Source organism: Centroberyx affinis, unplaced genomic scaffold, assembly GCF_046629955.1.
Source record: "Centroberyx affinis isolate AG114_WGS23_722 - 3 ecotype Tasmania unplaced genomic scaffold, CSIRO-AGI_Caff_v1 ptg001046l_1, whole genome shotgun sequence".
Lineage (NCBI taxonomy): Eukaryota > Metazoa > Chordata > Actinopteri > Beryciformes > Berycidae > Centroberyx > Centroberyx affinis.
This window is the reverse complement of record NW_027279600.1, coordinates 109,652-123,103: the sequence shown is the minus strand read 5'-3', so window position 1 is coordinate 123,103 and position 13,452 is coordinate 109,652. Positions and strand designations below refer to the sequence as shown.

Below are 13,452 nucleotides of genomic sequence, written 5' to 3'. Positions count from 1 at the left end.
CCACCTGGTACCACAAGTATGTAGCCTCTTTGAAAGTCTGTGAGCTGCCTCATGCTGCTTTGCAAAGTCACATATCAAAGTGGCGAAAGAAAAATGATTCGCTTATCTCCCTATTCCTGTATGTTTTGATATATGATCAAAAGAGCTGATCCTTCCCTACACACACACACACATACACACACACACAGCTAGTTTGTGATATTCTGAGGCAGAATCTGAATCTGATCTTAAGTTTTGGATTAGTATCTAACAGGTACAGGTCAGCAAACTACCAGTTCCCTTTGGCTGTAATTGGATCTGTCATTTGGCAGCCAAAGAGCTTCTAAGGAAGAGCTTTAACATTCCTTTTTTTTTTTTTTATCTCTGAAGTTGTCGGCTGTTGTGTGCATGTGTGTGTGTATGTGTGTATGGTATGTATATGTGTGTATGCGTAAGTTTGTGTTGATATAATATCTAATCTCCAGACAGGAGGCGAGGAGCTTTATATATTATTGTAATCCTGTTTCATGCGACTTGAGGCACCAGGCTGTAGGTCAGTTTCCCATGTAGGGAAGTGTTACCATTGCAGAGACTTCTTAGGCCCATGCATAGGACAGGGGGGCAATAGGTGATGGAAGGATAAAAGTGTTTAGGTTTTGAACATTGGAGATGTCTTATCAGGGGTTTTTACGTGGTTGTGATTGTAGCTATACAGAAGTGAAATGGCCTTGATTGCCTCAAAGTCTTGTCTCTGATGTGTGATTTTCTTCTCCTCTGTTTATTCTTACTAAAGCTAAAGGACCACTACAATGAGTTCACCTCTTTTTGGTTATTTTACACCATCTGAATGCAGAAATTTCTGTGTGAGGCAGACAGACAGAGTACACAGAGGCAGAGACAAAAACAGACACATTGGTCCAGGTGCTGGTCCTACCTGCCCCTGGGGCACCTCATCCTTCTTGTCTCTGTCCATCATGGAGATGGGCTGCATCCCAATCTTCTTCATCTCATCTCCCTATGGAGGGACATGACAAGGACAGATTTGCATCATCTAATTTCCTTTTTTCCCTCTGTAGCTGTACTAATACTGTAGCTAATTGCCTGACCAGCAAACCACACTAGTTACAATATGCCTAATCTTAATTGAAGTGTTTAAGTACAAGTTACAAGGTTACAAGTATTTCCTGAGGTATAAGCGCTTCATTACAACAGTTTTTAAAAGCTCCAACAGTATCCCACTGTACCTCAGCCCAGAACTCGGCGTAGATGTCGTTGGCTGTGAGTCGTGTGCTTGGCCATAGCTTGGTAACAGAACACAGGTCACATGCTGTCATCATCAGACCAATCACACGGTCCCTGAGGGGGGGCAAAGGCTCATTATAGCTGTGCTGTGAAACTCAACGATGTGCTGTTCATGTGCACCAGGTCCACGTCTCTCAGTGTGACCCTATGAACCCTGGGAGCTCCCTGACCCGGCCCAGTGTGAGCGGCGACCTGACCTGTGTGTGTGGTTGTTGAGGTCCAGCCCGCCCGAGGTCAGCATCTCGGCCAGCTGCTGGCGGTTCCCGAAGTACAGGGCAAGGTCCGTGGCAATGATGGCCTTCCGGATGATCTCCAGCACCTGCTCGTACTCGCTGGAAGTCAGGTTGGAGAAAATATTGTGCCCTTCCAGCTATGGGAAACAAAGAGATCAATAAAAAAGCAAAAGCTCCACTTATGAGGCCGTTCAGCTCAGCTAGACTGCAACAGGCTGTAAAGCCAGCGGGCGTCTCCGCTTCAGACCCTGGTCAGGATCCAGGGGGTTTTATGGGACGACACTCAGGCCTCCCATTGACTGCTAATTTCAATAGAACAGTAATGAACATGAGTAATACAAAATAAATATGTGAAGATGAGTGCGTATGTGTGTGTGTGTGTGTTTTTCAGAAAGGGTATGCTAATTTTAGTAGTTCAATAGTTACGTATTGTATTATATGCAGTGTGCTGATAGTTGTCCTACCTGTCTTGTGTACATACTGACCTCAAATGGCCAAAGTATGTATCAACATATACGTAAGTAGTTGATATGGGCCCATTCATTACCAGAGGATTCTCTTTTGTAAAAAGACTAGAAATTAAAATAATTCAGGTTTATTTTTATTTTAGTGGAGGTTAAGGTTTTATCTCTTCTCTCTTTTAGCCCTGCAATGAATAACAGTGTCTCTTTGCCAAGGTTTGTCATAGTGTTGTCATGGTTTACAAGACCTTTCCCCATTTCACATGAAATAATTTTGCAGTTCCTGTGGCTGATGCTCTTGCAATTTGGGCACCTACTATTTGGCCTCTTTGGAACTCTTAGTTGCCTCATGTTGCTTTGATAGGTCACATATAATGCATATCAACTTAATATGACTTAGTTGTATCCTTTTTCATGTGGTGTTTCCATTATTTTGCCCATCCCCTGTAAGTGTTGAAGTAAGTCATAGATAGTGAATTCCATGCAGCGTGTGATACAAAACTGTATAAACCCCTAGAGCAATTATAACATAACATAACAAATGCTTGCTTTGTCAGTATTATAACCCTATAATCCAAACTGTAGATAGTGTGAGTTTTTTTTTCTGGTTGCTTCTCCACAGCTTAATGCAGTGTGTAGCACAAAGTAGGCAGTTAATTCAGTGTCTGGGTCAGCAGCAAGCAGAGCAGCCAGAATCACTCACCATGCTTCACATTCATAATGGGTCATTCATCCGTGCTAATTTGCTAACAATTAACAATTGGGGTTCACTTACTTTCCAATAGTGTTGCTGATTTGTTGCTTAAATAATGAAAAAGTCAAAACACGTAGCATTCATTGTATTTACATGATTACTTACTTGCTATATATTAGAATTTAAGGGATGATGAATTAAAAAAAGAAATGCTATGGCTTCACGTACGCTCATTGCGCTGTAGGTGGTTCTGGGAAGTGGAGCTCTACCTGTAGGATGGAGACAGTCTGAGAGAAGTGGTGCTGCTCCATGGTGGAGGTGGAGTACAGAGCCGCCAGCGGATGGTCGAACTTCTGCAGGTACGTGTTGCTGTACCCCCGATGGTCAAGGTCATGGCACAGGCAGGCTATTAACAGACCCTTCTTCTGTATACCAGCGTGGGTAGAGGATAAAATAGAAGGAGATTAATCCTCAAAATCAAGGACCTCAGTAGCCAATTTTATTTCAGATTCAATCATTTTTGTCTGATTTTGGTAAAACTCGGACCCAATGAGGAGCAAACCTCTAGTTCTGTGAAGATCCCAGAGGATTTCTGTAGGATGGCGTACATGCAGTGCGCCACCGTCACTGCATGCTTCCAGTTGTGGTACGGGACGCGCCGGTAGTTCTTCCGTACGGACATGGTGAACCGACACAGTTTCTCCAGCTCGAAGCTAAGGTCGACACACAGATTAACAGTTAATCACCAGAGGCTTCGATGGCTGTATTGACCATGTGACCCACGCCGTCACGGCCCCCCCAACAACCTTACCTGGTCTTTCCACAGGAGCTATGAACCATGTAGACAAAGACAGCGGGCCAGATCTCCTCAAAGGGACTAATGTCAAAGTGGAACCTGGAGGAGGGAGGGAGAGATCAGGGGAGAGTCTCAGATTAGCATGGACAGCACACCTGGGAGGGAGGAGAGGAGAGACAGATCAGGGGACATCTGAGGTCTGGAGCTGCAGATCTGACAGGCTGTCATCCAGAAGCCCCGCCCCTTCCTGTCTTGTGGAGTGTCCCCCCTCTTGCAGAGCCTCCTCATCCAGGCCTGGACTCTGTCACCGTCTCCTTCACAAGACACATGGCTGCAGACCAGACTATAGTCAGGGTCACAGGTTTATAGACAGAGATAGTGACCAAGGCCTGCTTTCAATCTGAAGCTAGCATGGTAGCGCTGCACAACAACCGAAAACACAGCGAAGCGATGAGGTGTCCTGACAGCCTCGTGAAGCGTCGGTGATAGGACACTTACATTTCGATCTCTTTATATATGGGTGTGGGGAGGTTGAGCTGGGTCAGGGTCTTCCACTCCTCTGATGTGCAGATGCTGTGATACGACAGTTTCTCCATCGTCACTCTGTAAATGCATTCCGAGTGCCGGATCCGATGGTACATCTGCAGAGACACGTGAGGGGAAATCGCAGGACGGGAAATTAGTACGCAAAATCCCAAACGGAAGCCGAACACTCCGGGGTTGAACTCTCTCTGTACACTATAAATACCATCTACAATGTTCATATCTCTGCTGGATTCTTTAAGAAAATATCACGTCAGCCCACCACTGTTGGCATTTCCAGTGCAGCGGAGGGCTCCGGCTAACTTTAATAAACATCCGCGACAGTCCTGCCACATATTTCAGCTGGGTGTCTCCAAAAAAATCGCTGGACATCTGGTTTGTGTCCACGGCCCGTTCCCAGACAGGCAGGGATAAGGCAGTCAGGTGCAGACGCCAACCCTCACACCTTCCACCATAACAAATAAATCAGGAGCTGGCCTGCGGGACTTACCTAAAGACACGAGGCATAAATTACAGCCAAACATAAATCCTGTCAGCGGACGGACGCGGAGTGCTCGTCTTAAAATATTAACATGCCTCATCAATTTTAAAAGTAACTTTGTGACGCTGCTCCTGCGTAAGTTTGTCGCACAAGACGGTGAGTCAGGCCCCACAGAGGGGAGAGGCTTTGACAGACAGACCACACAGCTCCAGCGTCAGGACTTGGCATGATTCATGAAAACGACTGCGCGTTCCACGTATTATATAACCTCCACATAATGTACAGCCAGAGATAATGAGCAGGCCTGTGCAGAAGGATATAAAGAACAGGAATACAGGATTACATTATTTGCTTTCTTGGAGAATCACTCACATTTGCACAGTGTAAGGCCAGAGCACAAAAGACAGCAAACATCTTGAAGTTGTTCTCATCTGTTTTAGTGAAGGCACTTCCGCTTATCTTGTTCACCATCTGCACCACACCGATAACGCTCCCCCTGCTCACGATGGGCATGCACAGGATGTTCCGCGTGGTGTAGCCAGTTTTGAGGTCCACCTCTCTGTGGAAGGCAGATGACAAAATATGAAACATCACTTCGCTATTCATCCCGGTTCATTCAGTAGGTCTGTAATGCGGCACGTAGAGGTGCGGCACGTCTAATCCTCGATTAGTGCTATGCACTAAGGAGTAGGGAAGTGCGATCGCTTACTCATCCTGGCTTTGGATAATCATCTTATTTAGGATTACACTGAAATCTAGACAGCCTCTTTAATGAATAGGAGTATGACTGCACTGGTTATATCCTAAGCACAGCGGGAAAATAAAGCAAACTGAAGCGGATTGTCCACACATATCCGAAGAGATAAGTCATGGCACAACTATTATCCAACTAAGTTTAATTAGATTAGAGATAATCAAAAGCAACAGAACAGATCAGTGAGGATGGGCTTTTTGAGGAGCCTGTTGGATTTTACCGGTTGAACCGTGGGTCTGCATAGGCATCTGGGATATTTAAGACTTCCCCTGTCCGAGCCACTTGGCCAGCTATTCCCTTGTCTATAGAAAACCTATAGGGAAAGAGGAGGAGAGGAGAGGAGAGGAGAGGAGAGGAAAGGAAAGGAGAGGAGAGATGAGAGTCAGGTTTGTGGACTGCTCATGTCATGGCTTCTCAGTCATCGTACAGTCACTCACAGCTCTGTACATCCGCTACTGGGGAAATGTTATTGTAATGCGCTACACCGCAACACTGCACCGTACATCTGATTAACCAAATAAATATTTCAAAGAATACAGACACTATAGAACTTGAATGAGCATGCACAGTTAAGCATACTGTAGGAGAAAAGGGGAAATCTCACACACCTAATTTCTTTGGTTTTCCTAAAGACAGGTTTGCCTTCGTTCTCCTCCCCAATATCGAACAGGTCAGAGTACAGTTCTTTATTATTGTGATCTACCTGGAAGAGTGCACATCTGTCCGCATTCACCAGGTTTTTTGCATATATCTGCAACACAGAACCAGGGACAATGTCTTATTAGCAGCATTAAAGGTTTGGAAGAACTGCAAAAAAAAAGAAAAACATGGCCAGTTATGTCTTGGACCTACAACTTAATAAGCTCATACATCGCTCCAATATTGTTGTTTTTAGATGGAGAACTGTAACAGATACAGCATAACTACGGGTCATTGCAGTTCATGTAAGCATTTGAACCACATGAGTTGAATGACCTGAGATGACACCACAGTCACAAGGCAACACAAGGTATACATACAAACAGAGAGGTGGGTTTTCATGAGAAAAAAAAAATAAACAGGAAAAAAAAAATAGTGAGTTACACATTTGTACTCCACTGATAAATTCCAATCCAAATCACATTTTTATTAGTCTTGATAAAATATTGCAAGTTAAACAACTGCAAGTTAAACAACAACTTGCGATGCTATATTTTTAGATCATTTTTGACAACTGAATCTAAACATTTATTTTGTATTTTCTAGCCTGCCATGATGTCATCCATGCCCAATTTACCTCCCAAAGTAGTGGGACGGCCTGTGTGTATCTATACTACAGCAGCACTACTGACTGCTCTGCTCAACACACATGACCTAACACACACTCCCGACAAGTAGCCTTGAAGACCATGTGAAAGAACACACACTTGCAGAAATCACACTCACCATAATATGTTCAAGTAGAGAATCTATTGCCACAATGTTGTCAAAGTATGTTCTGTGCGAAAAGAAGAAATGGTGCATTGAGATGTTTGACAAATGGGAAGCTCTGATGAGGTTCACATTCAAGACATGGAAGCTAAGTTGCCAAAAACTGCACTAGTTTCTTCTACTGTGCAACAAGCTTGATTTAACCTGGATTTAACATGAAAAGAGATGAGATACTGACTTGAGTTTAAATCTTAGATTGATAGTCAGACCATAATAAGAACAAGCTGTGCATTCACTACGAATATAATCTCTTCCAAGGTTTTGCCTCTTGATCATCCTTAATTTAGTTCTATAGTACAAACTGACAGCTGTCCTTACTTTGACACATCTAGTAGGAAGTCATTGAGCTCAGTCTGTTTGGCGAGGCCTCTGCACACCTAGGAACACAGAAAAGTAGGTCATGACCCGGCACACAGTAGTATTACACAATTCCCATAAAACACTGCAACGCCTTATTGCATCCCGCATGCACTGTAAATGAACCAACTTGCAGTCTGCACATTTGGCTGTGGGCCATTTTCATGAGTTTCGGTAACAACAGAGAGTGTTTTGCAGCGAGCAGCTAACCCAGGAGTACAGCATGCTGCAGCGCTGTACCGCTCACCCAGGCACACAGGCCCATGGTGGCCTGTGCTGCACTGGGACACGGCTTCTCTGAGGTGTTGTGCTATCTGTTCGTGTAAAAACAGCGTTGGGTCATAATGACGTCCTCGGGGAGCTGTTTGTTAAATCTACGGCTTGGTTGATTAGACTGGTCCCACTGACAACCCAGTTCCTGTACACAGTGGATTTCCCCCATCAAAAACACCAGCGCAGAACCAGAACAAACAAAGTCACCCAAGAACATAATAAGTGGGACAGGTAGGCTTCAGCTTGTCCTCAGCGGTGTTTTATATCTGCCATGCTCTGCATTACCCACATCCACCCCAAACATTTCCTTATTTTGTTTGTCATAGTTCTAAATGTCTCAATTAGATCAGGAAAACATCTATACTCACCTGTACTTGATGAATGGCAACTGATGCCCATGCTAAATTAGCTGTTGCAACCTGAAAATAGAAAGAGAAGCTTAGCTCATACGCATTGGATTTAGAAGAAAAAATCATAATAAACACAAATTATCACACATTTTCCAAGTTCAATATGTTCTTGTCACATTTCCTATTTTGTACAATTCAACATAATTATCTGTTCGGCTCCAAGTTATTTCAGTTGTTATTTTGCACTTGTCAGGGAGTCTCATAATCACAGAATGAAGATGAGGAACCAATGAGAGTCTAAAGCTTCAGACACTCTCTGGGGAAAACCTATACTGGTACTACTGGCTGGAATACTTTTCCTATTCCATATAAAAGCAGGGGATCCATATATATTTTTTAAATCCGCTGTAAAGAGATGGCTAGTGGAAAGTAAATAAAAACGTATGCCTATGCTTTAGCTTTTAATTTTGTGTTCTGAGTGTGATGTCGTTTTCTACCCTGTCTTGTATGTAAGAGGGTCACAGTGAAAATGTGTTTTTTATCCTGAAAGGTTATGCACCACGATTTCATCATGTTCTTCTGTTCTTCCCTGCACTTGCATGAGCTACTTCTATTTTAACATTCTAATAAAACAAATCCTTCCAAGTCTGATTCCTATGTACATACCTAATATCTAATATTTTCTCCCTCAGTGAGCAGCCATTATTCTCGTCTCATTAACACCTACCCTCGGGGACAACAACACACTGCTATTACGTATTTTTCACAACCAACTGAACCCCACAAGGCTATAGAGATCTGAAACAGATCCAGATTAAGGTGAATACCAGGCTAAATGCAGTTCTGTGAGCCTTGCTCCAGCCTCCCATTCTTGCTGTGTTTTGTCTGGGTCAGACTGACCTCCTGGTGGCTGAGGTTGAAGGGCTCCTTGCCCCAGTGCCGATGCAGCTCCAGGATGGCAATGAGGTCCCCGATGGCAGTGAGGATGGGGAGGCACAGGACAGAGTGAACATGGATCCCTGAGTCCTGCCCTGTGCCGTCGGGGAAGCGCTCGTCCTGCAACACACAGGATCAGGGAAGTTCAGCATCAGTCCCACTGCACAGGGCTTTGAACAGGGGGGGGGGGCACTCCAGCTGGTTACATCAACTGATGTGGATGACAAAGAGTTAGACAAATCTGAAGCAGAGCATACATCTCTTTCTATTCAGAGTGTGAGATGTGAATGTGTACAGTGGCAGCTAGTTGTAGAAGTCCCCCATCATGCATATGTCCTGCATTAGAACTGCAGCAGGCACTGCAGTGTAAATGATGAAGTGTAGCGCACTGCAAACATGATGCAGAACTAAACAGGCATATTGTGCTGTATAACTAAACTCACAGCTCTCAAATAGCTGCTTGCCAAGCCATTCCTTACTGTATATTTGGACAGCTAAAATGAGAACAAAATAGGAAATCTGTCTGTAATGGAGCAACAGTACAGCTAAGGTGTGCAGTTGCATGCAGGGTATGCAGTAAAAAGTGAGATTGTGAGTGAGCTGGGTAATGCAGTACAGGTTGTGAGGAAACAGTTTTATGAGCCTTACCCCCATGATGTCCTCTACTAGCAGTGTTTTGCGAGTCTTGGCAACATGAGCGGCAATGGTAGTCCCAAATGCAATGGGGCCAGAGGGGATGAGGCTTGGAGGGCCATCCTTGGCCCCCGTTGGAGTGAACAAACATAAACTCTATAGAGAAGAGAGGGAGAGAGATGAAGATTAAAAAAAAAATCAAGAGAGAAATGTAAAACACATACGTATTATAACTGCAACAGTGTGGAAAATGTGTTCAGAAAATGTGTTCTGCACTCACATTGTTGCATTCTCCCAAGAAGTAAAGTGCAAATCCATCAGCTTTCGTTGCTGTCGAATTGAGAGACACATGGGTCACATGAGTGTAATGCAATGCAGTGACACAGTCCAAAAACAATTGACATTTGTTGTCAGTGTGTGCAAGTTATGTTCTCTCATGCAGATGTGTGCAAACCAGTGAGTGAGAGAGGAAAAACGACAGGAAAACTTGAGAGCAGAAGTGAGAAAAGGAGAGAACAGTCCAATAACAGTCCAATAACAATCTAATAACAGCGCTCCACATAACAAGAAGGGCATGGTGACCGAGGCCTCTCGCTCCCATCCAGTTAGTCTCATTCCCAGTCCTCCTCTCCTATCCCATTTGATTTTGATATATGGGTCATGATATCATACAATGTGACGACAGCAGAGAGAACATCATTGAATACATAGATGATCCAGAACTGAATGACTCCTGTGGTTTTGTTTGGCCTATCTGAATGGGAGGAAGACCTGGGTCAAATTGTATTTGCAAATAATTCTTAGCGCTTTTTTTTATTGTACTTGGAGCACCAGATGGGTGGGGTTTACTACATCAGGACAATTCAGAGAGTTTCAGCTAAGTTGTTTATCAACAGAAAAGTAGAAAATGTCAGAAAAGTATGCTAAATTGACTTTCAATAGACTAAACTTTCTGGCTCTCATTGTGTTGTTCCATGCAGCAAACACTGCCCATCTGGTACTTGAAGTTTAATAATTATTTTTATTGCAAATACTAATAAGGAGATGTTATTAACAAACATTTGTCATAATTAAGAGGGATTTTTTCCCCCAAAAAATCAAGGCTGCTGGTGTGAGTTTCAGCTGGCTGGATCCGTCTCTACTTTCATCTACCTGTTTTGATGATGTTGCACAACTCATAGAGCAGCAGCTTGTTGTCTCCTCCAGTGTCCAGGCGCTGCTCCATGTAGCTGTTGAGTTCGTACACCACACCCTGCATATTTGTGTCCTGGTACTGCTGGACGCAAGACACACACATACAATGCAACTCCACAGCCTTGCATAAACATATTAAAAATTAAACAGGTGACATGGCAGTAAAACAGCTGACAGAAACGTGTATTCTGTACTACACCCATTCTAGTGTTACTGCATCAACTATCGCATAACCACAAACGCAAAATTCTTAAATCAAATATTTTCCCCCGTTTTTTTTAATGAATGGGGCTTATCTCCCTGCCATTCACAAAGACAGAGACCATTCATCACCACGCTACCCTCCGCCCCACCCCTACACCCCCCTGCATTCAAGCCCAGGGATCCCCCCGCAGTCCCAGGAGGAGGCCGTCCGAGCCCCACAGCTCTGATTAGAGCCCTGGCAAGCCTCGCTGCTCAGCCTCAGCTTAAAAGTGTGGTTATGTAAGAGGCAGGCCTCCTGCCGCGTACGGGGCCAGAGAGCCGTCTATTTCTGTGCCTGCAGAGAGGGTCAGGACAGGACGGCAGGGAGAGTGGCGCACTAGAAAGCCTCCCCCGCGGGACGCCCTCTATCCTCCCACATCCTGTTTGCGCAGACGTATGGATGACGCACTGAGGGGTCGAGTGGACCTCCTTTCTCTGTCTCTCTTTCTCTGTGTGTGTGTGTGTGTTAGTCCCCTCTATCCAGCCCTCCTTTGGGTGCTGACACCCTGTCTCCCAGGGGCAGCAGCCTCACAATGGTGTCAGGACGACACAAGTGTGAACACATGTGGAGCATAAAGGATCTACCCTTTCCCATGAACGTCCTGCCAACTCTCTCACATGCGTTGGGTGCAGCAGCAACGCATTCATATCGTTTCACACTGACTGCTCATTTGCTGCTGCCCTGAGTCTCAGGCAGCCTGACCTTTTTTGGCCAACTCCAATGTTAAAATCGCAAGCTTCATTACTGTGTAATTTATGCTTTCTAATATTTTCAAGCCTGAAAGACAAAGTCAGAAGGACGGCGTTCTCAAGAAGCTAAGCACAAGGACAAGGGAAACTGTTGTCAAAGTGTGTAGTTAATCTGCATCTTAATCAAGTTCACCGGGACATTTTTGCAGTTATTCAAGGACGGAGTTGAATTCTATTCAAAGTTCATTCATAGAGTCCATTCCTGGGTATGAACTTAATGAGAGGCGCTGATGTTAGCGTTGGGAATTAGCGGGGAAAGTTAAGGATGTAATGTAATATTGACAATGCAAGAACGAGCACAGTCAGGACTCATATCCCTTGTAATACAAACATTCACATAGTTATGTTTGCACACACAAACAGTGAAGCAAAAACTTACCCTGCTGACGTCTTTAGCTGATGCGTCATCTGTAAAAAGGAAAAATGACATTGTTAACAATAAACTACGACAAAGTTGGATTCTATTCAAAAAGAGTCTGACAGTCTTGGCAGGTGGGTGAGGCAAGAGCAACCAGGTAGTGTGTGAAGTGATCGTCTTTGCAGTGCCACATCCTTTTCAGTTGGTTTCAGTAGTTAAGAATCTGTGATTACTGGCTGAAGACTAGAACAGCTTACTGATTTTGAGTTTTTCAGAATAAAAAAAATTTCATGTTTTCACTTCCAGAGGTTTTAATAATGCTCCAAACAAGCGGATACCTTAATAAGCACTTGCCAATACATAGGATTGATGTAATCATTGCTTGTGCTGTTAAACTGGTGTAGTGGTAGTTAGAAAAACAGCTGATTGAATCTTGGCCTGGCTGTTAAAATCTGGGAGGGGAAAAGGAATGAGAAACTCTCTCCCTTCCCATAACAACTACTGCCAATGTGCCCTTGAGCAAAGTACTTAACCCGCAACTGTATGGCCAACGAGCAGAAGACTGTGGTTGTACTGGGATGCTCCCACGAGTAAATCTGTGTAACTGTGTGAATGTGAAGCAGGGCGTTGCTCGAAAAGAACGTACATGCTCAGTCAACTTTCCCTGCATGAAAAAAAGTAAAAAGAGCAAGAAGGGTGAGCTACACAGAAACCTGGCTTGGGTGTTTGGAGGAGAGGGGGTCGGCTGGATATTTCGCAGTGGATAGTGTGCACCGATGGATTACGAAGGCACACCAACACAAGCCGACAGTAAGCAAAACCATATGCTGTGCTCACAACAGCAGTCAGGTATAAAACCATGCTAAATGCACAATAATGTAAAAGAAAATGCAAGCATGCATAGTAACTGAGTAAATTGAAGCAATTTAATACACTTGCGCGGAAATGATGGATGAATATGTTGTCTACTTTTGATACCGGGCGACATTTGCTTAAATTATGTTATTGTCCAACAGAATTAAGAGAAGTATTAATTTAACTTGACATGTGCAGAATTTTGTGGCCTCAAGTGCAAATTCCTGGTGTGATTTCAGGCTGTTGGAGAGACAGTAGACATATGACTATTGTCTTTGGACGCAGACATTGAAGTATGTGATAATAATGATAGCCTCGGCCAATCAAAACAGTTCCTGGACTTAAAGTCTGGGAGTGGGGTCTGGGAGTGCGACGTGGGATGAAAATAAAAACCATTCACACAGTACTTTCTTAAGCAGTCTTCATTACAACATGGGCCAATAGCACACGAGAACAGTAACTGCTCAGATCCCTTTGATATCTTTTCATGTGATCAAACCATGCGAAAAGCCCTGCAGATTTAAAAAAAAAAAAAAAAAAAGTCTCCTGAAATGCTGACTCTCGAGCTGGTCCTCTTTTGAAATGAACCTCTTTGTACATGTGAAGAAAGAAAATAAAGCCGGCTACGTTGTTTGTTGCTTTAAACATTCCTCCAGTATGCTATGAGTTTCCTAACTTAGTCCTGAGAGCTATTTTAGAGTGAACCCCCGGCCAGGCATGACGTCAATCAGGGGACATAGAGCTACACTTCAAAAAACTCCAAACCCCCCCAAATGTGAAGACATGAAAC

At 44.0% G+C, this 13,452-nt stretch overlaps 1 protein-coding gene across 1 annotated transcript in view; it reads right to left on the bottom strand.

The window, feature by feature from the left end:
* pde10a (phosphodiesterase 10A) overlaps positions 1–13,452 on the bottom strand; it is a 36,748-nt gene that overhangs the window by 6,295 nt on the left and 17,001 nt on the right. Inside the window, exons 3-20 of the mRNA XM_071522936.1 lie at positions 11,829–11,857; positions 10,415–10,535; positions 9,543–9,592; positions 9,278–9,418; positions 8,594–8,749; positions 7,712–7,762; positions 7,032–7,090; positions 6,669–6,720; positions 5,852–5,994; positions 5,464–5,556; positions 4,862–5,048; positions 3,964–4,106; positions 3,481–3,564; positions 3,232–3,382; positions 2,939–3,094; positions 1,479–1,651; positions 1,224–1,335; positions 914–994 (exon numbers count right to left, since the gene is read on the bottom strand). Coding sequence (XP_071379037.1) covers positions 914–994; positions 1,224–1,335; positions 1,479–1,651; positions 2,939–3,094; positions 3,232–3,382; positions 3,481–3,564; positions 3,964–4,106; positions 4,862–5,048; positions 5,464–5,556; positions 5,852–5,994; positions 6,669–6,720; positions 7,032–7,090; positions 7,712–7,762; positions 8,594–8,749; positions 9,278–9,418; positions 9,543–9,592; positions 10,415–10,535; positions 11,829–11,857 — 1,982 coding nt within the window. The remainder of the gene's footprint in view (positions 1–913; positions 995–1,223; positions 1,336–1,478; positions 1,652–2,938; positions 3,095–3,231; positions 3,383–3,480; positions 3,565–3,963; positions 4,107–4,861; positions 5,049–5,463; positions 5,557–5,851; positions 5,995–6,668; positions 6,721–7,031; positions 7,091–7,711; positions 7,763–8,593; positions 8,750–9,277; positions 9,419–9,542; positions 9,593–10,414; positions 10,536–11,828; positions 11,858–13,452) is intronic.